Below are 25,496 nucleotides of genomic sequence, written 5' to 3' on the forward strand. Positions count from 1 at the left end.
ATACCCTCAGTGTTCCAACACCATGGCCCTTACAATACACTACCCTGCAGTGGTGGAAAAAGTACTCACATGTTTTACTTAAGTAGAAGTATCAATACTGCAATGCAGATGTTACAAGTAAAAGACGTGAGTAAGAGTACAAAAGTATTGGTATCAAAATGTACTTAAAGTACCAAAAGTAAAAGTACTAAAATGTTTGAAAATAGCAGATCTACAAGCTTGTAGATCGGCTATTTTCAAATAGCCTATGTATAAAATAAGGCTTAAAGGAGTAGTTCACCCAAAAAAATACTTATTTTCTATCAATTACACACCCCATGAAGCCTTGATTTCATGGATTTATTTTTGTTTTTGTGGCATTCCTAAGACAATAATTTGATGACTGTGTGTATTTCCGGTAGGAGACACAAATAATCTACTTTGTGTCTCCTACCGGATACATTAGCCGGTAGGAGACGGGAATCAAATTATTAGCTTAGGAATGCGACAAAAACAAAAAATAATCTATGGATTCAAGGCTTCATAGGGTGTGCAATTGATAGAAAATAAGTCATTTTTTGGGTGAACTCCTCCTTTAAGTGGTTAATGTATGTTTTATAATGTAATTATTTATATTCGCAAAGTAACTTGTAACTAAAGTTTTCAAATAATTGTAGTGGAGTAAAAGCACAATATCTGCCTCCGAGATGTAGTAGAGTAGAAGTTAAAGTATAGACAATTGGAAATACTCCAGCAAAGTAAAAGCACGTACTTAAGTACAGTACTTGAGTAAATGTACTTAGTTACTTTACACCACTGCACAACAGTGACCGAGTCTAACTAACTCACACAATGCAAAAGCAAAATATACTTATTGTCAGCTATAATGGGTGAGAAATCAAAAGCAGTATCAGTGGAGAAGAAGAGTTCCAACCACAGAGCTATACAGAGGAGACGCAGCTTCCAGCCATTCTGATCCGTCAGGAAGTGGCGCTGGCTTCAGTCCTGGCACCCGCTGGGGCCAGATTGGCCGCAGACAGACAGAGGTCCACAATCACTGCCAGAGTAGACTGAAGCTAACGGCATGGCAATTAGCCTGTGTTACCTCCGCTTATCTTAGCATCTCTAAAGGAGACACCCAGGGAGTAAGGTTGCAGCCACAGGTTGCAGCCACACGGGAGTGATGGGCACAACCAACCATCTGCCAGGGCGTCAACCAAGGGACTCCCAGGGGGCGGGGCATACTTGAAGAATCAGCTGTGCCTTTATCACAGTTCTCACACTTGTGACAATCATTGGCGGTCAGTCCGTTGAAGCAAGCAGAGTACCCTTTTCTCTCAATTTAGTCGTTATGCCAATCCCCCCCATGTGTTATAGCAGTGGTTTTCAACCCTTTTCGTATCAAGGTCCATTATTTATTCACCGGCATTTGATGAAATTTAGCCTCTCAGACCCAAAACTTTTTTGTTATCGTTGGATAAGATTTTGTCCACAATTCCATGATGTGGTACCATAGGAGAGAGATGACAGGCAAACGTTGATCAAAATAACAATTATTTAATTGAGTAATGCAGATGTTTAACAATAGTTTTAAAGATCTATAAGGGTCCAATTTGGTTACCAACTCTTCCATAACTTAGCTGGGGACCACCTGGAACCTCCTCAGGGACCTGGTGGTCCCTGCACCACTGGTTGAAGACCCCTGTTGTTATAGTCCCCGTCACTCGACTTATAGTCAACTACATCACCTGCCGCTTATTTTCAACTGACAGCAAGGAATTTCACCGGGGAGGGGGGTAACGCATGCAGAGGAAGACGCTATCCTTCCCAGTTCTGCTCCCTACGGAACAGGCAGTGAGTTGTGTTTTAGAGAAGAGGGGGCCAATATACAGAATATGATGGAAAGCCTGCACCGTTAAAAGATAGGCTATAAAGGTGTCTGAACACCAAAAACTGCATAGAGATGAGATCAGTGGTTTTGCGCATCCTCTTACTTTGATTATATTCATGAAAAAGAGAGCTACACATGCTTTGCCCAGCACTTTCAACTACCCCACACAACAAGTGGCCACAGTTTTAGTTATGAAAACAAAGTTCTGTTAACGGTTTCCTTGTAGAACGTTTCCGTGCTGTTCTGAGAATGACTAGGCAACATTTCACTTTAAAATATCATTTCCTACAATTGGGCAACATTCCTTTCCCGGCGGCATGTCTGTCAACAGAGATAAGTCAGCTTTGTAGGGCTGAGGGCAGTAGGTCTCTCCTAACTACCTTATAGGTAATAATGTTCTGAGTTCTGGCACTACACAACTCTGCCCCGACTGGTCTTCATTTAATTCTAGGGACGAAAGGGACATTTCTTTCTCTCCCTTGGATCTTTTCCTCTTATTTGAACAAGCTGTTATGTTCCCAGAAAAGTGTGTGTTGTGTGTGTGTGTGTGTGTGTGTGTGTGTGTGTGTGTGTGTGTGTGTGTGTGTGTGGTAAGGAAAAACAGGAGCAAATTTGTCTGGTTAATAACCACATGAACCCTAGGCGTCACTATTCTGGGACTAACATTTGGCTCTACAAGCTCACAATGACGCGTTGTGTGAGCTTGTAGATCGGCTATTTTTGCCCTAGATATGTAGAGCGAAAACAGGAGGGGAACCTAGTATAGAGCCCTGGGGTACTCTGGTCAACTAATTACTGTATATACAGTAGGGTGGTTAAACCAGCTTTCAACTGACTATACTCATCACCGGCTTAGAATTACAGTAGCCTATGCATAGCAAAGCACACTCCCAAGACAAGCTTTACACAAATGACTGGGCACCAGAGACTGCCATAGGCACTCCTTTTGAGAGTATGAGTCACTCCCTTCAGGTTACACATTCTGGCAACCATAGATGAATCCATTAAAGGGATAATTCACCCAAAAAATAACCAGCGGACCATAGGCAGCGGTTCCGGTAGGAGACACAAAGGAGACTCTTTGTGTCTCCTACCGGAACTGCTGCCGGTCATCAAATTATTGGCTTAAGAATGCGACAAAAATAAATTTGGGGTGAACTATCCCTTTAAGACCGGGAACGCATCTGTGTCATTTTAAGATTTCTTTGGCTATTAAAAAATAGCAGATATACAAGCTCATAGCACAGCACTCGTAGATCTGCTATTTTTTTAAATAGCTGCTCATCACTCGGCACTGTCAGTGGTGATGAATGAGTAATGAACGTCTGATTCAGATTCGAACAAGGAAGGTCGGGGCGGAATGTCTGTCAGTTATTCGAGTAGGTATGTGTAGAAAAATAAAATGACATGAGATTCACTTAAACCCTATATTCGATGACCACCAGGGTCCCCCAGGGGTCTGTACTTGGTCCCCTCCTTGTTTGCCTTCACACCAGATCTTTTCACCGAAAATAGCAGCCGATCTTTGTGAGCTTGTAGAGCTGCTATTTTCAGCGGATAGCGCGCGCTATGAGATTGTAGATCTGCTATTTAAAATAAATCTTGAAAATGATGTGCAAATCTTTGAATATATATATTTTTAAAGCAAACATTTGTAACTCAAATCTTTGCTTCTGTCCTGGGGGTTCCTGGAACAAAACATTTTGAGATGGGGGTCCGCGGCCAAATACATATCATTTTGGGGGTCCTTGACATGGAACAACAGTTGGAGCACCACTATTAGCAACATACCGTTAGGAGTCCGCAGACTCCCATATCAAAATGTTTTGTTCCAGGGACCCCCCAGAAGCAAAGACTTGAGTTACAAATGTTGGCTTTAAAAATGTATATATTCAATACATTTTCAAGATTTATTTTAAATAGCAGATCTACAATCTCATAGCGCGCGCTATCCGCTGAAAATAGCAGCTCTACAAGCTCACAAAGATCGGCTGCTATTTTCGGTGAAAAGATCTGGTGTGAAGGCAAACAAGGAGGGGACCAAGTACAGACCCCTGGGGGACCCTGGTGGTCCTTCGAATATAGGGTTTAAGTGAATCTCATGTCATTTTATTTTTCTACACATACCTACTCGAATAACTGACAGACATTCCGCCCCGACCTTCCTTGTTCGAATCTGAATCAGACGTTCATTACTCATTCATCACCACTGACAGTGCCGAGTGATGAGCAGCTACAGTATCTGAGGAGGCGAGGTGAGCGAGTTCCTCGTCCGTGACACGACGAGACTTGGTGACATGATACAGAGGGCTTTGGTGACAGTGAAGCTTTGGTCACGGGACACAAGGCTGCGAGATAAACCGCAGAGCGTTAAGGCGGAGTGCCTGAGAAACAGGACTTTTTTGTTTTTGTTTTAACCCCTTCAATCCGGGAACGCATCTGTGTCATTTTAGATTTTAACCACTTTAATCATTTTGGCTATTCAAAAATAGCAGATATACAAGCGGTGCTGCGCTATGAGCTTGTAGATCTGCTATTTTTGAAAAATCATGAAAATGTGTGCAAATCTTTGAATATATATATATTTTGAAGCGAACATTTGTAACTAAAATATTTGCTTCTAGGGGTCTCTGGAACTAAATATTTTGAGATGGGGGTCCACGGCCAAATACATATAATTTTAGGGGTCCTTCACATGACAAAGTTTGAGAACCACTGATATTATAGCAACATAAGTGTTTCAGAAAACAGTTAGGATTTAGAAGACATTTGTAGAATCGGCCTCAGGTCTTAATGGGTTAAAAGTATTTGATGATTTTTTGGGGGGGAGGAACAGAATAAGGCCACGATATGTAAACGAAGAGCAGATTTAAGACAGCACACGATGCAGCGCTGGTGGTGGCGGTAGTGCAGACTCCGTTCCTCAGAGAGCAAACCAGACAAAAAAGGTCTTCTTTTTCAACAAGTGTCCTTAGGCCAGGAAAAACCCACTAACACACATCACTGAAGCTATAGAGACTGAGAGCTTTTATTTAGATCTTTTCAACAGATATGCCTCTTGAAAGAATGGAACACAACAAGGGCTTTAGACCAACAGCTCTAAGCCAAATGTGATGCTGCAAAAACAATGGGCATGTTGTTCGAGGAGCACCATGTCATGTGTCAAGAGTGAGGCAATGCGTAAGGAATATTGTGGGCCTGTTCCTCCCTCTCTCATGAGGAAAGACGTCGCGATGTATCAAAGTTTATGTTTTCAATGGTCTTTTACCTTGTGGTTTGGATATCACAAGCCATGAAACATGATCAAAATAGATCACAGGCTAACAAACATACAGCTGGCAAGATAGGAGACGAGCGCCCATGCCGGGTGAGAGAGAAAAGATTGCTCCTGACCTCTGGCTGTACCCTGAGTTAATATTTCACGAGGCAGCGCTCATTTTTGACGGCTGAATCTGTCGGCGGTGAAGACAGCTTCAGACGCGTTAATCTTTAAACAGAGGAAACTGTCCGACTGGGTTTCAGCGCGCGGCGACGGTGCGGGACGAGGACATGGGCAAAGCAGGAAATCGGCAGGAAGCGGTTAACCCATTAAAACCGGGAAAGCATCTGTGTGTCATTTTTAGATTTCTTTGGCTATTCAAAAATAGCAGATCCGGTGCCGCGCTATGAGCTTGTAGATCTGCTATTTTTGAAAAATCATGAAAATGTGTGCAAATCTTTGAATATATATTTTTTTTCAAAGCGAACATTTGTAACTCACATCTTTGCTTCTGGGGATTCTACAAATGTCTTCTAAATCCTAACAGTTTTCTTTTTTGATGAAACTTATGTTGCTGTAATCAGTGGCCTGGTTCTCATACTTTTTCATCTCAAGGACCACTCAAAACGTATGTATGTATTAGGCCGCGGACCCCCATCTCAAAATGTTTTGTTCCAGGGACCACTAGAAGCAAACCTTTGAGTTACAAATGTTGGCTTTAAAAGAAATACAGTATTCAAAGATTTGCATTTTGCACACATTTTCAAGATTTTTCAAAAATAGCAGATCTACAAGCTCATAGCGCGGCACTCGGTGCCACGCTATGAGCTTGTATATCTGCTATTTTTGAATAGGCAAAGATTTTTTTTTTTACATAGACACGTTCCCGGTCTTAAAGGGTTAACTCGGTGTGGAGGAAGAGGAAGTGGAACATAATATGGTGGGTTCTGTGCGCTAATCTGATGTTCCCAACACCAAAAACCCTGCAGGGCTAGAGAGAGCTCTGCTGCTGACGTCGCACTGCCTTCATCCAGGGATGTTTGCTTCCGAAGAGCGGTTTATTTCCTGGTAACCGCCTTGCAAATTCAACAATTATCAGGCAGATCATTAAAAATCATGGGCCGTAAAATGTCCCTAGTAGCTCATTGGCTTCTGGCCAGTATCACTAAATATTGACTTGAATAACGAAGGAGCTGCAATAACATATTCTGTCAGAGGTGCAATTTGCCAGTTTAGGTTTCGCCCTTTGTGAAAGATAGCCACGGTTGGCATATGCGCTCCTATCTAGCGCCCGTGATGGAACTAGGGTACTAAACGTATGCTACGGATTTCCATGGCAACAAGAGCAAGGGGAGAGACTCTGGAATCAATATTCTTTGCCACATCGGCGCACTGTTGTTCCAAAGCAAAGCACAGTGTGAGGGGAAAGCGTGCGTGCTGAATCCATTCTGTTGGCTTGGCGGGATGTCCTGACGCCACCCTGTTCATCAGACAAGACTACGGTGAGGGAAGACGCGCTGAAATAATTCAGACATAAACACAGCCAGTGAGCAGCCCAGCCGAATCCAAGTGGACCGGTTTTAATCCAATTAGTGGGAGGAGAGCCAGTGGAACAGAGCCATGATAAACGCCACCATCCATCACGCTGGGAGAGTCAGAGACACTGGGAGGGGAGCAACTCTGGGGAAGAGAAGACGTGGAACTGTACAGTGTGGCTGAACACTCCCAAGGCCTTACACAGCCAAATACGCTATAAACCAATGGGGCTGACTGAGTTGAAAGAGGCTGCACCACCTAGTTCAGAAGTGAACATCTCAAGCGGGCTTTAATCTCTAATAATCCCTGCTCTCACTACCACACAACAATGAAAGACAGAGCAACGTTGATCATATTCATGTGTTACGCATCATATCTTACACAACCACAACTCCGGTGTATTTAGTACAAGTTCACTCATGTGGTGTAGTGGGCTGTTTACCTGAAAAGGAGTTAGTGGGTCACGCACACACGCACACAAGATGAAAGAAATGTTTAAAATTGCACAAAGATAGGGCTGTTAGTCCAGTCTCTAAGCTGATAGTAGTAAAGCAAAGAGAGAATGTAGTGTTCTACAAGACAGTATATCGAAGGCAAAATTCTGTACAAGAATGGGAGAGTTTAAGCTGGGCACACAGCACTCTGTTGTTTCTATATTTCATGCTCTGTTACGGCTCAGCAAGGCTTGCCTAACCTCGTTAGGCTCATGCAGAAGTGTGTGTGTGTGTGTGTGTGTGTGTGTGTGTGTGTGTGTGTGTGTGTGTGTGTGTGTGTGTGTTGAGAGAGAGAGAGAGAAAGAAAGAGAGGGAAATTGTGAAGGGTGGAAGAGAACATGTCCTGAACATGGCTGCACATGTGCTTCTTGGATGGGCTTTGTGTGTGTATGTAATGTATATGAATCAAACTGCTCCCAAAGCAGTGCTTGTATGTCTAAGTGTGTGTGTGTGTGTGTGTGTGTGTGTGTGTGTGTGTGTGTGTGTGTGTGTGTGTGTGTGTGTGTGTGTGTGTGTGTGTGTGTGTGTGTGTGTGTGTGTGTGTGTGTGTGTGTGTGTGTGTGTGTGTGTGTGTGTGTGTGTGTGTGTGTGTGTACGTGCTTATGTGTGTGTACACGCGCGTGTGTCTGTACATTTTACAAGCTCAGCTGACAGCCTGGAGTCTGATTGGTGATGGAGGCAGAGGCTTGTTGCTATGGGGATGCACACCATGAACACAGGAAGAAGGTCTCCAGACAAAATAACCGGTTTACTCTGTGATGTAAACCCACACTAAAAGGGGGACGTTACACATATATTTTGCTCCTACGTGGAGCAGCTAATGGTGAATGAATGCACACAGTAAGGTATAGTGCCTCTGCAGTAGCTGCCCTGTGAATTCTAAAACGACAATGGTCAGCTGAAGCTACGTATATGCCATACAAATAAACTTGCCGTGCCTATGGAAGGCACCGTGATGGCCTTGACTGTTAAATGGGGAGCAATTGCAAGGAAAACATTGACGACAGGCAGGCAGGAGTCAAGAAAGATGAAAGCCTTCCTGGAGACCAATGCTGAATAAATAATGACATCCATTGTGGGGAAATTTGATCGGGCCCTCTGAAAAATCAATAACTAACAACCGAACCATGATGCCCTGAGTGACTCAGCAATAGCTTCAATACACCAGAGTGGTCAATAGCAATTGCCTGTTCTTGTTCTGCAAGGCTCAAACAAGCATGAAGAAAGCTGGTAGAAACGAAAAGCAAACAAGTTTTCAAGAGGAACGTGGAGGATGTTATATTTTTTACAGTGGTCAAACACAAATTAAATCACTTTCAATTATCAAAGCTGATGGAAAGCCTGGTCATGTGAGCTCAGCTTCTTTCAGATCGTAAATACTGCTTTCACCATGTTGTCAATAATCAATGATTTTAGAAGGCAATGAGTTATAGCTAGGGGACAATTGATCACTGCAACATGGTTCTGGCTTGGAGACAGTCCAACACTGCTTTTAATACTGTCAATACAGATAAACTGAGTCTTTCAATAAGTGTGAATAACAAACCTCTCCTAGAAATTAGTTTGTCCCATTAGACTTCAATGAGGCCTCCACCATTGATGTGCAACACAACACTACCAGTACAACAATAGAACATTTGACTCTGGTGTAGCGATGATGAGCCTTGGCGCTTCATAACTACAACAACAGCACATCAGTTTGTATGAAGGACACAGCCATCTGCACGTTGGCAGCCATCTGTTGGCACACACTGCACCACCAGGTCAAACTCGCACCACCCTGTAGCGCTGTACACTCCGACAAAGTGCAACATGGCATGGAATCAGAGGTTGTTTTGAGAGCTCCTCTAAAGCATAGTGGCAAAAACATACTCTAATCGCCCTCGGGCTGGCTCTCGCCGGGTTCACAGGGTTCACAGAGATCAATCTATCGGTCCAGGCAATCAACTCAGGCCTGCGTGGAAATTTTGCATTTCAGCTGCGGGGGAGGTACCCAAGAGGGTACTTGGTATTTCAGATTGCAAATCCGGCTTAGCCATATTTTGGGTGCATAATAAAAACCAACATTAGAATACAGGCTCCGATTAGATCCCCTTTGGTGAGGCAGTGAATTTGTTTCATCAGTTACAGAAAGGTTATTGAATTATCCCACAGTAATCTTTTTTCCATTTCATTACAACTGAAAAGGGGAAATATTAGACGACAGTAGTATGTGAGACAGACAGTAGTAAAGTGTCACACGCGAACAACTCCTGTGAACGGTCTCGGATTACTGCACAGAGCACACACTGCTGAGTGACCGGGAGGCAAAGACAATACCCATCACAACAAGAACATCCTTAAAATAAAGATGTCTTGTCATTTGTACGCCGTGGCTGCAAGCAACGGTATCCCTCATGTAATACAACCCGGCCCGGCACATCTCATTTCTCCCTCTGCTGCTCATCCACTGGCCATGCCAGGCCAATCCCTCCCTGTGCCTCGGGTGCACTCAACTGGGAGATCTATTAGTTTAAGCGATGGTTACTGGCCAATAGAATGCACTCCAAATACAGCACTTTGTCCTCTGCCTGGCCCAAACTGCAATTCCACTTAAAAAAAAGGGATCCAGTTCAAGCAGCGAGGAGGGGACTGTTTTAAGAATAAGTTTACAAGCTATTTTTGCATCAGTTGATGGAATTTGGACATGCATTGAAGTCCCTAAAAAGCTATGGATCATACCAATGGTCATTGTCTGTGACAACCATCACCAATCATACATAAGAATTGTTACATCCTAGAGCAGTTGGCTTCAGTCCAAGATGTCAGTGCACCTGTAAACCCACCAACTGCTTTGCATGCACATGTTCTGGCGTCGAAAACATGTCATGCCACTCCTGCAGGATACTCCTGCAGGATACCCCTGGTTCTTACCTGCGCTCTCGGTGAGGCAGTGGGTGCTGCTGCTGGCGTGTGATGAATGTGGTACCCCACACGGGACTGCTGTGACTATTCCTGAGCCAGCCCATGGGAGGGGAGGACGGGTAGGGGGTGCTGCGGAAGCCATGGTCCGACTCAGTCTCCGCCGTGAGAGACGAGGCGGAGCTCCCCATCGCCCTCAGTGAGAGGCAACGACTATCTGCCCTGCAGTCTGCTGGAGGGGGGGCCGGGGGGCGGTTGTGGTGGTACGAGGGGGAAAGGGGGTGGGTCAATTTGTCACAAAAACGGACAAAGCATAGGTCCTCAAGGGAGGTAAGATGTCACATATGTAACTGTTTTCAATGCTGTTCATAGTCAGTGTAAGTCTTCTGCAAACTTCAAAAGGGATTACTTTCCTCTTGCAAAACAGGGTCAGTGATGCTTGAATAAAAAAAAAGAAACAAATGTAATTAAAAATGACTATGAGACAATCAAAACGCAGAGCTATTAAAAAAAGAGACATGTAGCTCTCAGACTGCTAAAACTGCAGATCATAGTGGATTTCCCACAGTGTGTGGAGGCAGGAAGAAGTAGTCAATCCAAACTGTAATTGGATGCCCCGAGCGCTGATTCCAAGTCAGCAGCCAGTCTCAGAGAGGAGGGAAAAAAACAAAAAAACACTCCTCTCTCTGTGGTGGGTTACAATTCTCTTCCTTATAGACGTCAAGGCTTCTGTGTTAACAGCCGGTCCATACTGTGAATGACTCTCACAATTCCTCCTGCATTGCCTCCAACAGTTCTCTCCTAGTCTAGTCTCATGCCTGGTCATTACTTGATGCACGCACGCTCAGGAGCTCAGTCAGAGCAGAAAGACAGTCATGTGTACTTGGGTTCACAGCCTATCGACATCTCTGTAACTAAACGGCACCTCTCTGGCAAGCTTGTTGTCTAAAAATTACAAAATGCCTCTTAATATGAACTGTGAAACATGCCATTTGTTGCTTATGTCTATAGAATCCCCATATGCAGAACATCACATCAGATTTGATCTGGGGACAACATTCAGAACTCAAGTAAAAAGAGGGATTAATAGGAACAAATTAGAGTAGCGTGTAGTTTAGTAGAAATCGAATGCATTGCAGTTCTGGACATTGTTGGCACTCTGCAAGTACACCAATATCCAAGGCTCATCTTTCACATATTCCGCCTGACTTGCAGCTGCTGAGGATTACCGAAACATCTCGACTGGCAACACCCAAATGCATTTCTCACTGGACAAATCTTCATAAAACAGAGATTACACTACGATCGCCCTTTTGCAGTTTCACCACATGAGGTAGCCTAATATTAATAGGATTTCCACTTTAACAATTAACAAAGACATGAACTTTGGAATGGACATTGGCTACAAAAAAAGTCCCTTCAAAGCAGCAGCTCTCAGTCTGAGCTACAGCAGCGGGCCTCTGCAATGGAAATGTTTGCCGATCAACAAGAACTTAAATTCCGGACGAGATGCGACTTTCCCGAGAGGAGAGAGCACTGTGTTGTATATAGGCTGTGATGCTCTGCCAGCGCAAAACACGGGCATTTGATCCCAGTTTCCACGGTTTTGACAGAGACTTCGCGTGTCTGTCTGTGATCCTGTAGATGAGGCCAGCAGCAGCCAGTCTAGTTGGTCGGCGTGCACAGAGTGACGTGCGCGCGCCAGCCTGTCACACTGTAACAAGTCTGTACAAGATGAACAGCTGAGCATGGAGGAGGGTGCGCGGCCGGGGCAGAGGATCTGCGTTAAAAAAAAAAGGCGTAAAGTGGAGCTTTATATCATCGTTCACATGCGGTTTGTTTTGGATGCAGTGGGGTGGCCTCTCTGTGTAAACCACACGCCACAGCTTTCTGACAGGAATATTGAGTCACTTTCCGCATGAACGATATTCGAATAACGTTTAATTATGGCAATTAAAATAAAAGGATAACACCCCAGGTACAAACGCTACAGCCCTACACACTTTCCAATATAGCCTATGTGATGTTATAGGACAAAATAGCTAACAAATGGTAACGCAAGCTTGTGTGATGCTGCTGCTGCTGGGCTTTCAAATGACTGTCAGTGCGGCTAAGCGTTGCTCGATGATGATGATGATGATGATGGTATGAATCTGTGTTCCCCGTTGCACGGGCGCGCACGAAGAGCCAGGAAAACGTGAAAATACCGCGTCCCGTCCACAGAGTGCTCTCACGGTCGTATAAATTCCACCGTGTGTTCGGCCATGGGGTCCATTGATCCAGCCCTGTGCTCATCTCATATCAATCCAGTGTTCTTCTGATGATCATCTCGTTGAGTTGTGTTAGGACACACACACACAGACACAACCCGCTCCAGTCCCGGCGTCGCTTTGCAAAGAAATGTGTGCATTATCATACTGCAGCGCTGCTCCGCCCCCCCCCAGGCTCCTTACATCGTTCAATGTAGGGGCTGTTATTGATCCTTTAAATACTCTGTTTTACTGCGGGTTTTAATTAAAACATCTGTGTGATATGCTAAGTGCAGTCAGTGGACGAGGATGCAATCTCTTCCTAACAGCGGATTACGGAGTGTCAGCAAGCAGCGCGCAGGCGCAGTGGCGTGTCGAACAGAAAAAAGGCTAAGAGGGCTGTGTTCAAGAGATCAAAATAAGCCCCAACCCTCAGAGGTCTTATTCAATGAGGTGTATGGGAGCCTATCACAGATCGATCTAATAGTATTTGAAAATCAAGTACAGCATAGCAAAAAGCAGCATTGGAGAAGACTAACACAAAAAAACGTCATTATACTACACTGTGACTGTGACACAGCTTCTGCTAACCCCAATCTGTCAACATCAACTTAATCTGTCTGTTATTACAAGCTAATACAACCTATGTGCCTGTGCCAGTGGATGCAGGGAAGGGTTAAATAGGAGGCAGTGGATGACTGTATGTAACGCTCATCATTGCTCAACTGTCCCTTCACATTACTGAGATAAGCCCTCAACTTCCCCTCTCCTGTCTCGCTTCCTCCATCACGTTCCTTCTCTTCCCCTCCTTTATCACTTCGTTGACCCCATTCCCCCAACCACACATTCCGCTTTGCCTAATTTGCACAGATCACCGACAAAAACAATGTATACTGTATATTCAGGACTAAACCTATAAGGACTCATTATTACTGCTTTTTTGTCCAAACAGAATACAGGGGAGGGGGTAACCATTAGCCACAAATTAGCTATGGAGCCACACTACTACCGCAAAACAAGCTAGACTGGCTGTGTGGGAGTGCTGTAGTGTAGGCCTGTGCTTGCCTGAACTGTCTGCAGATGTTTAGTCAGGCTCACAGGGAGCTATAGGCACATGCAAATCTATCCGTAACCTTTTCCTGTTGCATCAGTGGCAGCGAGTCTCTCAAAACTGGTTTGACTACGAGTTCATTATGTCAATACTAGTTCATTGACATAGTGAAATCATGGCGTCTGCAACCTCCCATGGGTGTTGGATCGAAACTTATTCTAATGTCAAATACCACGGCAGGGAATCAGAGCTGTAACATTATATGCCATGTGTCACGCAACAGGACCAATCATATGACTTGAGATCATGTATATACAATGTGATCCAGGCAGTGTCTGACCTACTGTATAACTAGGCCTGGCAAATAACAGCATGAGATGTCAATGGTTCATTTTCTATTACATCAGTCCAATGTCCATGTAATGAGATTAGTGATTATTAGCTCATTTCCTAATAAGTCTAGAAGTTTAACACGATTGTCTGTGTCAAAGTGCGACCATAAGTCACAAATGACTACGATTCAATGCATACTAAAAGCAGCCTGTAATCAGAGAGAGAGAGAGAGAGAGAGAGAGAGAGAGTAGTCATGGGACAGATATTAACCAGCTGGCAAAGCCTGGCAGGCAACATAAGTGTATGTAATCAGAAAAATCCTACAACTCGTAGGCCAATCACAACTAGAGGACTGTAACCCTTTGTTACATTTGCACCTGTTCCTGTTAAGACCACCTGTCCCCCAGCAAGTCCTCACCCGGAGAGATGTGCCAGCTGCCTCAGTCAGGGAAAAGGAGAAGGAGCGTGAGAGAAAGGGAAAGAGATGGGAAAGGGGGTAGAGAGAGAGAGGGAGAGAGATGGATCTTACATTTCCATCCACCAAGTGGAGAGTACACAGAAAAATCCTCAGTGTCAATTTAACCCTTTACACACTCTCAATGAATGTACACTGTACCGTAAAGTGAGAGGATATGAGCTGATTTCATGGTGCATTTGACAGTTGTTCTGTAGACTCACTTTCACATATCTGATTACAAGCCCACCAAACCGCCCCACCCCAAGTAAGTAAGCTGCGTGTAGAATAAAAACAAACACCCTGCAAGTTCAAGTTCACACTCAGCCAGTCTGCAGATAATGCAGCTGCCAGCTACATTCACATTTCATGCAATTTATACTGTGTTATTGTTAGCCTTCCTGAAGGGGAGGAGCAGGATTATGGGTCGGTGGTGGATGACTTTGTGGCTTGGGTGGGATGAGTCTACTCTCCATCTAATTGGGTCAAAAATTAAAGACTGATTTCAGAAAGTCACAATCAAGCTAGACTCACAAGTCTAAACTTGAGACTAAGGACAATCTCCCAGCTTTTTCTGGCACGCAACTAAGCATAAATCAGGCTTAAATAAAAAATGTGCCTTCATCGCAAGGGCTATTGATATATGTCTTGCTACTGTTTTATTGAACATCAACTGTATCTCTTCTCTTAATGCCAGACCGCACCAATGCAACTAGTCGCAACTCCTTGCACCAAGGCTTAAATAAAAAATGTGCCTTCATCGCAAGGGCTATCGATATATATATATATATATATATATATATATATATATATATATATATATATATATATATATATATATATATATATGTGTGTGTGTCTTGTCTTGACGACATGTCTTGCTACTGTTTTATTCTTGAACATCAGCTGTATCTCTTCTTTTAAGGCCAGTCCACACCAATGCAACTCCTTGCAACTGCCATTGGGGATAATGGTTGAAAGTGCATGTTGCAAGGAGTTGCATTGGTGTGGACTGGCCTTAAAGCTACCTGTTTGCCCCGTGATGCTAGTGTGCTATGATGACACCTGAATTTCCCCCACAGCAGGCGGTCTACCGGTATCTACTTGGTATAACGTCTTCCATTTCAGTAATATACATTTAAATATAGTTCTGTGATTTACTGTGTTGATGTTGAAACCTGGCTGCAAAAGATAATAAAGAAAGATAACCTTGAACCTACTCTATTTCATTCTAAGCAGTGAGTCCATAATAATAACATAATAGACTGTCCTTCCTGCCCCTGCTAAACATCTAAGCTGTTTGTAGATACAAATCAATTTGTACAAAAGATGCAACAAAGTTTCTCCTTGGAAACAAGCTGTCACTCAAAATGAGCAACAATGTATCCAGATTAGAACAGTGGACAATCCCATTGGATGACAGGAGACAGCGGGAGTCGAGGACGCCGGGGACATCGTAAACAAAGACAGTCTAATTCAATCTCTTCACCAGCATGATCGATATCGACAGAAAGCCGCGTTAGTTCTTTAAGTCCAACTGGTAAACATTCTTACCTCAAAACACTCTGTCGGTCGAAGGCAGATTGTTCTTTTTGTATGATTCGGGAACGCGTTAACTTTCCCCAATCGTCCAAATGACAAGTTCTCTTACGGAACTGTACTTTGGCAGCAGGCGTTAGCTGCCAGCTACCGTTCCCGACGGCCGCGATCCACTCCGGTACATGTTTCACGCTTTTTATTTCAAAAGCAACATGATGTGGAACATTATTATCACTACATCGAGCACTGGCGAGACCGATGCGATCTCGTACCGTTTACCTCAAACACCCCAGGAAGGGGAATCTCCAAGGAGCAAAGAGAAAGACTACACGTCATTGTTGCCATGTTCTGTGAGAGAAATGAGCAACCATGTCTAGGCAAACAAGGCCAAAAGAAGCAACTAATATGCCGCCACATGAGCACTATTCGGCGATACGACGCGTTGTGAAGCTTGTAGATCTGCTATTTTCGAAAACTATTGCAATAAAATGTGGAATATTTGGAATATTTTTTGGAACATTCTAACAACACATGCTCCCTGGCTGACACAAAACATTTTCATGAAAATATTTGAGAACCACTGGTTAAAAATAACATTTTTTTTGGAAGCAAGCCTAAATAAGCAAGTACACTTTAGAAACAAGCTCAAAACCCGCAACCCACAACCACCAATTTTTACAAGCAACTTTACAGAAAAATAAGCCCAAAGTAGCTTACAATAAACCGACATGGCAACACTGCTACACGTACGCTCGAAACGCAGTGTGAGGTAAACACAGCGTGGCGTACGCGGAGGAGTGTGCGTAACATCCATGCGTGAATACTGGTCAATAAACTACATTTCCCGCGTTCAAGCAAGCCTAAATTTTCAATGAGGATATCCGGAGAGATAGTCGTCATCTTTTGACAGATTGTTTGCTGGGATTTAAAAAAAAGGAGAAAAATAGAAATCAATACAAATAAATTAACATGTATATTATGGAAACATAATTGGCCCATAAACTTTCACCAACTGAATTTGGAAACGGTTTACAGAATTAAAGAATTTAGCCTACGGTTGTAATAAACTAGTAGTAGCCTAGTAGTAGTAAACTATCAGTAGGCCTAGTTAATAATGATAATAATAATAATAATAATAATAATAATAATAATAATAATAATAATAATAATAATGATAATAGTAATAATAATAACAATAATAATAATAATAATAATAATAATAATAATAATAATGATAATAATAATAGCCTATACTTTATTCATAGAGCACTTCTTGAAAATAAGTGCTTAGTCTACATAAAAATAAACCTAAAAACAAAGAACAGACCGTTTTCTATGGTAGCTTGTGCAAACATTGCAGCATAAAATAAAAGCAGTAAGATTTCCTTTCCTTGAGTAAATGTAAGAATGTGAGACTGAGAACTCTTCAACTAAAAGTATCCGATTGAATCCCTTCACAGACCAACAGTGTCATCTAGTGGCACCTTGTTAAATTGACCCATTGTTTTTCTGAGACAGCAGAAACGCATTACTAGGGAAATCTGGGCACCAGGAAGACTGGGCACCGGGGAAACTGGGCACCAGGAAGACTGGGCACCAGAATTAGGACTAGGCCACTGAATTAGGATTCGTGTCCGCATTAATGTTACTATTTTGATCAATTGTTGGTTGTATCTGTACAAGCACAGTGTAACTAACGTCGTTGACAAATGTTTTATATAAATATAGTTTATTAATTAAAATAGGATTTCACTTCATCACAGACTAGTCTAGCTTGGAAACAAGTCTTTAGCACATGTGAATGTGAACTGCACGACAGTTAAAGAGAAGAGAGGGGAGAAAGAGTGTGAGAGAAGACCTGACTGTAGGCTACACACCATCACCCTGTGTGTTAAAATTTGGAATTGGACTGAATTTCATTCGGAACCCCATTAATACCTGCTTGGATAATAAGGTTTAGTAATAATAATAATAATAATAATAATAATAATAATAATAATAATAATAATAATAATAATAACAACAACATAGGCATCATACATAATTATACATAGGTTTTATATATATATATATATATATATATATATATATATATATATATATATATATATATATATATATATATATATATATATATATATATATATATATATATATATGTGTGTGTGTGTTGCATATGGCCTATATATGTTACTGTAGATAGCTAAGATTTAATAACACTAAAACTGCGTCATAGCATATTTAAACCCACACTGTGAATGTGAAAAATTCTGTGAGGTCGGATTATCTCCATAATGCCGGTGTCACTCGGTTTGTTTGAACCGAGAGAGAGGTCCCAGGGGATTAATCCATGTGACGACGGAGTTGTGACATTAATATAATGAGAGCATGGGGAGTACAACAACCCATTAATGTCCCATTAGGGCTAATTGTAATGATGTGAGTTGACTTGGCTTGTAATTGACTCATGATGGAGCGTCTCGGGTAGAGGGAAACGTGTTGGTGTTTGACAAACTTGAATGTTGTGGTTAATTTTAAACTTTTAGATTAATAATAACATACGGCCCGTAACCAAGGGGGTTTTCAACAGCTCGCGAGCGTGTTTGCAGCGAGGCGGGGCAATGCATCCTTTGATAGATCACATGGTTCCCAAACTTTTTAGCTCGAGAGTCGAGACACAGAACTTTGATGTTTCCCTGCAGGACCCAAACAAGTGAACATTTTTTTCACTACTTCTTCAAACATTTGTTTTCTAATTTATGGAATTTCTTAGATATTTTAGTATTTTTGTATTTATGTTTTTTTTGGGGGGAACATCATGAACATAAAAAAATAAATAAGGGGATATTTATTTACTCGTGAGTCGTGACCCATAAAAATGTGTCCGCGACCCACATATGAGTCCCGACCCAGGGTTTGGGAAACAGTGTGATAGATGGTACCGCGGGCACAAAGAATAATGAATGAGAAAAGAAAAGCAGGGCGGAGAAAGTTAGAGCACCACCACACAGACGTCGTTAAAGCCGTCACACAGTGACTGACTAAAACTTCGTCTCAGAAGTTTAGCAGAGAGAGGACCAGACTAGACAAGACAACACGTTCCTCTGGCTTCACGTATTATTTGGAGGAATACACGCTCTCTCTCTCTGTGGGGGGAAAGACCCATGGACATTCCCCTCTACACAACACGGGCTGGTGGATACTAGGAAGACTTCTTTGTTGAGAAGGTAGGAATGTGGACACTGTTGCCAGATTTTGCGAGATAAATAAGCAACCGGGCTCTATGAAAACAAGCCCAAAAGCACTTTGAACCTCTGTACGCATTGCTTATTTGAAAATAGCCTGTCTACAAGCTCACAACGCGTTGCGATGTGACGCGTTGTGAGCTTGTAGATCTGCTATTTTCAAGAAAATCTTGAGGAAAAAATTGGAATGTTTTTTGAAACATTTTAACAACACAAATCTTGTATGGGGGGGGGTCCCTGTCTGGCATACAACATTTTCAGATGGGGTTCTGAAGACAAATACTATACATTTTCGGACCTGGCAACACTGAATGTGAATGGACGCATCATAGCTACGACTGCTTTGGAATCTTTTCTCAACACTTGTGCACTTGTTCTGAGTTGGTGGTGGTGGTATTATTATCATCACAATGTCCCCAACTCAAGACCCTTGTACGTGTTTTCGTGTCCACGTTGTTGAAACGGTAGCCTTATTATTAGCGTGCCAGAAACAAGACTCAAGCAACTTCAAGTCAACTTTTGGTGAGTGTATTGTTTTCAAAGGCCAGTTGTGCGCCGTACACACTGTTGTCATGACAATGCTAGGGAAACCCAGCGCATGGCACGTTGCTGGACACACAAAAGAGAGAAGCTTCAGTGTACAGCAACTCTCTGCTTTACAACTTTCTCTCTGGCCACGCATATAGCTCTCGAAAACTTTGACACAATCTGAACAATATGTCTAGCTGTCACGGTTCAGTCGCGATGGTGTTGCTATGCTGCATTTGCAGTGATTTAAGCGCGCTTAATAAGTAAACAAATAGATAAACTCTCTTTGAGTCGTTATTATACTGTTTATGTAAGTGTAGTGGACAAACATAACAGTGACCCATGTTTCTTACAACATGCTGTTAGAGCAGGGGTTCTTAAAGTGGGGTCCGGGGACCCCCAGTGATCCTTGGGGGTCCCCAGCTAAAGTAGTTAACATAGCATCACAATCATTTTAGCCACTTTATCCATGGGTATTAAAAAATATCAGATCTACAAGCTCACAGCGTGACACTTGGTGCCAGGCTGCAAGCTTGTACATCTGCTATTTTTGAACATTTTAGAAAAATATTGAAAGTGTTTGGAAAATGTTGAATAATTTTGACACATATCTTCTCTTCTGGGGGACCAAACATTTTCAGATAGGGGTTCGCGGACAAACGGACAAACATACATGTGGGGGTCCTTGACATGAAAAAGTTTGAGAACCACTGCTGTAGAGTCTCTAGATTAGAAACAAACATATGAATATGTTAACATTTCTGATTAAAAATAACTATTTGGAGGCTACTACTACAACAATACAAATAAAGACTAGTTATAGATACATAAATAAACACAACTTACAAAGTAATATGCTGAGTGTTTATTTAACTCTGGCAATGCACAAATGGAACCAAATGGACGGGTCCATTTGGTTCCATTTGTAGCCTACACTGTCAGAGTTAAGTGAACACTCAGGATTTTACAATGTAGGCTAATTGACATCTGCTTAAAGACAAAAGAAGATAGTTTGTAACAGTATTGGAGTTAAATAGGCCAGTGGAATATGTGGAAACTGTGTTAGGTTAAGGTGTGTCCTGTGTTTATATGACACAGATTGGGACCCTGCTAGTCAGGAAAGGGATGCTTTTAGGCGGCGCTTTGCTGTTTTATGGCCAACACACATGTGGAAATGACCAGCTTCCACAATAGACACAGGGAAAAAAAATCAGAATGAGCAACACGATTGTGTCGAAGGAAAAGGAAAACGGAGAATAGTCTGTATGTGTGTGTGTGTGTGTGTGTGTGTGTGTGTGTGTGTGTGTGTGTGTGTGTGTGTGTGTGTGTGTGTGTGTGTGTGTGTGTGTGTGTGTGTGTGTGTGTGTGTGTGTGTGTGTGTACAGGCAGGGTCACGGTCACTCTACATAGCCATGACCTCATGTGAGGGCAGGATGGGATAGGAAAGGACACAAGTTCGGGGGTTGTGTGTGTGTGTGTGTGTGTGTGTGTGTGTGTGTGTGTGTGTGTGTGTGTGTGTGTGTGTGTGTGTGTGTGTGTGTGTGTGTGTGTGTGTGTGTGTGTGTGTGTGTGTGTGTGTGTGTGTGTGTGTGTGTGTGTGTGTGTGTGTGTGTGTGTGCGTGCGTGCGTGCGTGCGTGCGTGCGTGCGTGCGTGCGTGCGTGCGTGCGTGCGTGCGTGCGTGCGTGCGAGCGAGGAGGGGGGTTCCTTTGTTCCCCAGCAATACATGATGTCACACACACACACACACACACACACACACACACACACACCTCTTCAGCCAGTGCAGTGAGTGCTGAGAGTAATGAGCAGGATGTGAGTGCTGAGTGCTCTTCTCTGCTGAGTCGGAGGATTTCTTACTCAAACCTTGTACAGGGGAAATCATTCGCAACATTCAGTCAACAGTGTGCATAAATATTGCATCCAGCTGGACTATGAGTCATCTCTCCTACTATGCTGAGCCAGGAGAATGGGCAAATGTTAGTGCACGGTAAAACACCTTTTTGGGACCATTTTTACTCTCAGAGTTATTTAAGGCCAAAGAAAAAACTCGCGGTTCGGACGGAGCATGTATTGGGCCCTATATTAGGGCCGGGTGGATGAGTGTTGCACTCATCTTGCACTCATCGGAATGGCTTTCCTGACGTGAAGCAGAGTCATAATCTGGCTCATATGAACTCAGGATACACCTATAGACTAACTGTTCCCTCATATCCTATATAGACCTGTCGTTCTCAAACTTTTTCATGTCAAGGAACCCCAAAGTGATATGTATTTGGCCGCAGACCCCCATCTCAAAATATTGTTATATATATTCAATAGCCAAAGTATAAAACGTTAAAGTGGTTAAAATGATTGTGATGCTTTATCAACACATTTTGCTGGGGACCCCCTGGAACCCCCCCTAAGGACCCCTGGGGGTCCCCGGACCCCAATTTGAGAACCAATGCTATAGACCCCCTTTACATGGAGCCCTCCCACCATAAAGCTGCCTGTAGAAAGAACAAATGGCCCAAGAGAGCTTTCCAGATTTAGTGCATCAGTAGTCTCCATTCCGTCTCATTGCCTGTGGAAATGAAAAAGGTAGATATGATGCTAAACGTCACTGCTCTTAAGGAAACAGTAAATCACTTTTAATGTTGGAAGTCGGTGTATGACTGATAAGTCATAATCTGCATCCCGTCTACGCTGCCTCTCTGTCGGGGCATGCAGTGATGTCTCCTTAACTTAGCAGTCAGTCACCCGCAGGGCCCAGCAACACACAACACACACACACACACACGCACACGCACACGCACACGCACACGCACACGCACACGCACACACACTCAAAACAAATACACGGGGGGAGAAAATGAAAACATGAAAGATACATCTGTTTCTTATGCATGTTTGATAAGTTGGGCAGGCAGTTGCTTATCACAGACATTGGGCCCATGTTACATCACGGATCAGTATGCATGACTAGGGGTGCTGAGGCATGAACAGAGATGATTTGGGCAAGGGAGAGTGCAAGACTGTGTGGTTGTTGTGGTTATAAATGTGTTGGAACTGTAATCAGTCAAGTCGACAGGTGATTATTATGTCATATCTTATCCAGGTATATCAACCTCTCGTATACTGATATTTGCCATTGCTAATGCATTGCTGTATTGTCTCTCGTGTCTTTTCCAAATTCCCTATTGCTGAAAAGTTCCATTATATAGCTTCTGGAAGATGGTATCGAGCCAGGTTTAGTATATATGGGGTTATATGCAAGATCATCCTTTCCAGAATTACAACAAAATCCCTTTCCCTCCTCCTTCCACATTAACGCACCACAATACAGGCTTGCAGGGCATCGAAATATTGAGGTCTCACTCGATATATGTCTGCAAAATAGATGAAGCGTCTCCTGGAAAAAGTAAATGTCATATTGTGCGAGGTTGCACCCGCTTTTACGTGCTACCCTCGTCTAATATGCACTGCCTCATGCTGTGTGGCATGTGCCCTCTGACGGCCCGCATTCGTCTGTCTCCTTCTTTCGTATGCCAGGCGAACGAATGCGGAGCCTCACAAGAAGCCCGGCCAATCACTCAAGCGTTGGCATATCAGGGAAGCTGACGAGTTGCAAAGCTCTCAATTGCAACTCGGCACAGCACACCACAGGGTTATATGAGACACACACACCTCAAATTTGAGACCTTTTGGTCAGACGCTCTCCGAGTTATGCCTCAGACAGACGATTATTATTGTTATATTATAGAAGGATATATCATTTTTTATATAAGTTAACTTCCTGAAAATGTTTTCAAATATATGAAAATGTTCATTCGTTGTTTTATATGTGGTAATCAGAGGGTCCTTTGCAGCTGCCAGTTGCCGGAAAACCAGTATTTTCTGGAAATAATTTTGCTTGGGGTCCTTTGCAGCTGCCAGTTGCCGGAAAACCATGTTAACTGAAATGCAAGATGTTATTATCTGGAAATAATCATTTTCCCACGATATGTGGCCTCTAGTAATACCATTAATTGGAGTCAAGAGTCTTACTCTTAGTCAAAAGAATCATGTGAATATTACGTGAAAGAAAAACAGGAATTGTACTTGTAAACTTAAAAATAAAAGTATTCTAAATAAAGCCCATTTCTTTTGTAATGAACTCATTTAAACATTCTAGATTCCGCTAGGATTTATCGCCATTACCCTAATAACCATAATCTCAAAATATTTACTTTGTTGTTATTAGACTGCATAGCAGTCTAATAAAAGTTAAAGTGTTAGCAGCACTGATTGCTGCATTTGCTGTCATTGCTTTTTCAACAAACACAAGAATGGTGGTGGTTCATCATCACATGTGCACAGGAGCAGGCCCTGGACCAGACAGATCAGTATCTGCAACCAGTGTTACCATGTCCGCTTATTATAAGCGACTTTGGGCTTGTTTTTCTGTAAAGTCGTGATTTCTTTTGGGGGGGGCTTGTTTCTAAAGTACTTCCTAATATTGTTTAAACTAGGCGTTCTCAAACATTTTCATGTCAAGGATCCCCAAATTAATATGTATTTGGCCATGGACCCCCATCTGAAAATATTTTCTGCCAGGGACCCCAATACAAGATTTGATTTTGTGTAGTTAAAATGTTTCAAAGATATACCAAATATTTATTTTAAATAGCAGATCCAGCTCACAACAATATTTGCTTGGGGTCCTTTGCAGCTGCCAGTTGCCGGAAAACCAGGTTAAAAGGAATGCAAGGTGTTATTATCTGGAAATAATCATTTTTCCACAATATTTGGCCTCTAGCAATACCATTAATTGAGTCACAAGTCTTACTCTTAGTCAAAAGAACACATTGTGAGCTTGCAGATATATAGGGTGGTAAAACTGATCTTGGTGCTATATTAACAAGTTTAGTGGGGGTCCCCTGTGTCAGACATCATGATTACGTGGCCTATAGTCACTTCTTTTGGGCTTGTTGTTGTAGACCTGGCCTCTTGTTTCTCTCGCAGCATCTTGCAACACCGTCTGCAACCCGAAATAGATTCAGCGTTCACCTTGAAACGCTGCTCACCTTTCAAACTCTCTCTTGGGTTCAACTTGACAATTCTGTATCCTCTCACCAGATGTTCCTCCTCATTACCAAGCGGGCTTGGGGTGAGAGAGGTGTCACCACCCATACACTGCAGCTGTGAATTATTCTTTGCCTAATTTACTTGGAATCAACATGGGTAATAATATTAATCATATTCGTGGAATGTTTTCCATTGCTTGGAGACGCTCTATAGGCGTTGGTAGAGAAACTGCATTGAGGAGGAGGAGGAGGAGGATGTTCTGGGAGAGTTGATGCGGCTTTTTAGCAATAGAAAATGTGCAGGGCGAGTGTGTGCGTGCAAGGATGCATTCACCTTCAGGTAATACATTACATCTATTCCACAAATCAACAGTGGTGGAAAGTAAGTAAGTACATTAACTTAAGTACAATTTTGAGGTATTTGTACTTTACTTGAGTACTTCAAATTTCCAATGCTTTTACTTCTACTCCACTACATTTCGGATCCAAATATTGTACTTTTACTCTTTTGATTATTATTACAAAACCTACACTAACCACTTCAGCCCTATATACATTTCGGCCATTTGAAAATAGCCGATCTACAAGCCCACAATGCATCGCGATGCGACACATTGCGAGTTTGTAGATCTGCTATTTTCAAAAGATTTGTATACATTTGAAAACTGGAAATGGGACATTCTGCATAATGAGTACTTTTAATTTTGGTACTTCAAGTACATTTTGATGCCAATACGTTTGTAATTTTACTCAAGTACATTTTTAATTCCGGTCTTTTATTTGCAAGTCTGCAATGTCTACATTGAGGTATTGATACTTTTACTTAAGTAAAGCAATTGAGTACTTTTTCCACCACTGCAAATCAAGAGGCAAAAAGCAACCAAATCGAGGGAACAGTGGATTAACTGAGGAGGCTGAATGATAATAATAAAAACGCAGCCCATGTGTGGCTGCAAATAGAACAGGAGAATCTTTCTCTTTCATGACAGGA

At 42.6% G+C, this 25,496-nt stretch overlaps 2 protein-coding genes across 2 annotated transcripts in view; one reads left to right on the forward strand and one right to left on the reverse strand.

Annotated features, from left to right (window-relative positions):
* The window catches only part of capn15 (calpain 15), a 61,302-nt gene extending 49,832 nt beyond the window's left edge, over positions 1–11,470 (reverse strand). Inside the window, exon 1 of the mRNA XM_080456293.1 lies at positions 10,073–11,470. Coding sequence (XP_080312419.1) covers positions 10,073–10,251 — 179 coding nt within the window. The 5' untranslated portion in view covers positions 10,252–11,470. The remainder of the gene's footprint in view (positions 1–10,072) is intronic.
* Positions 11,471–18,679: 7,209 nt separating this feature from the next.
* The window catches only part of ankfn1b (ankyrin repeat and fibronectin type III domain containing 1b), a 275,489-nt gene continuing 268,672 nt past the window's right edge, over positions 18,680–25,496 (forward strand). The window contains exon 1 of the mRNA XM_080454714.1: positions 18,680–18,913. The gene's annotated coding sequence lies outside the window, so the exon portion shown is untranslated. The remainder of the gene's footprint in view (positions 18,914–25,496) is intronic.

This window comes from Gymnoscopelus braueri, assembly GCF_963280865.1.
Source record: "Gymnoscopelus braueri genome assembly, chromosome: 17".
Classification (NCBI taxonomy): Eukaryota; Metazoa; Chordata; class Actinopteri; order Myctophiformes; family Myctophidae; genus Gymnoscopelus; species Gymnoscopelus braueri.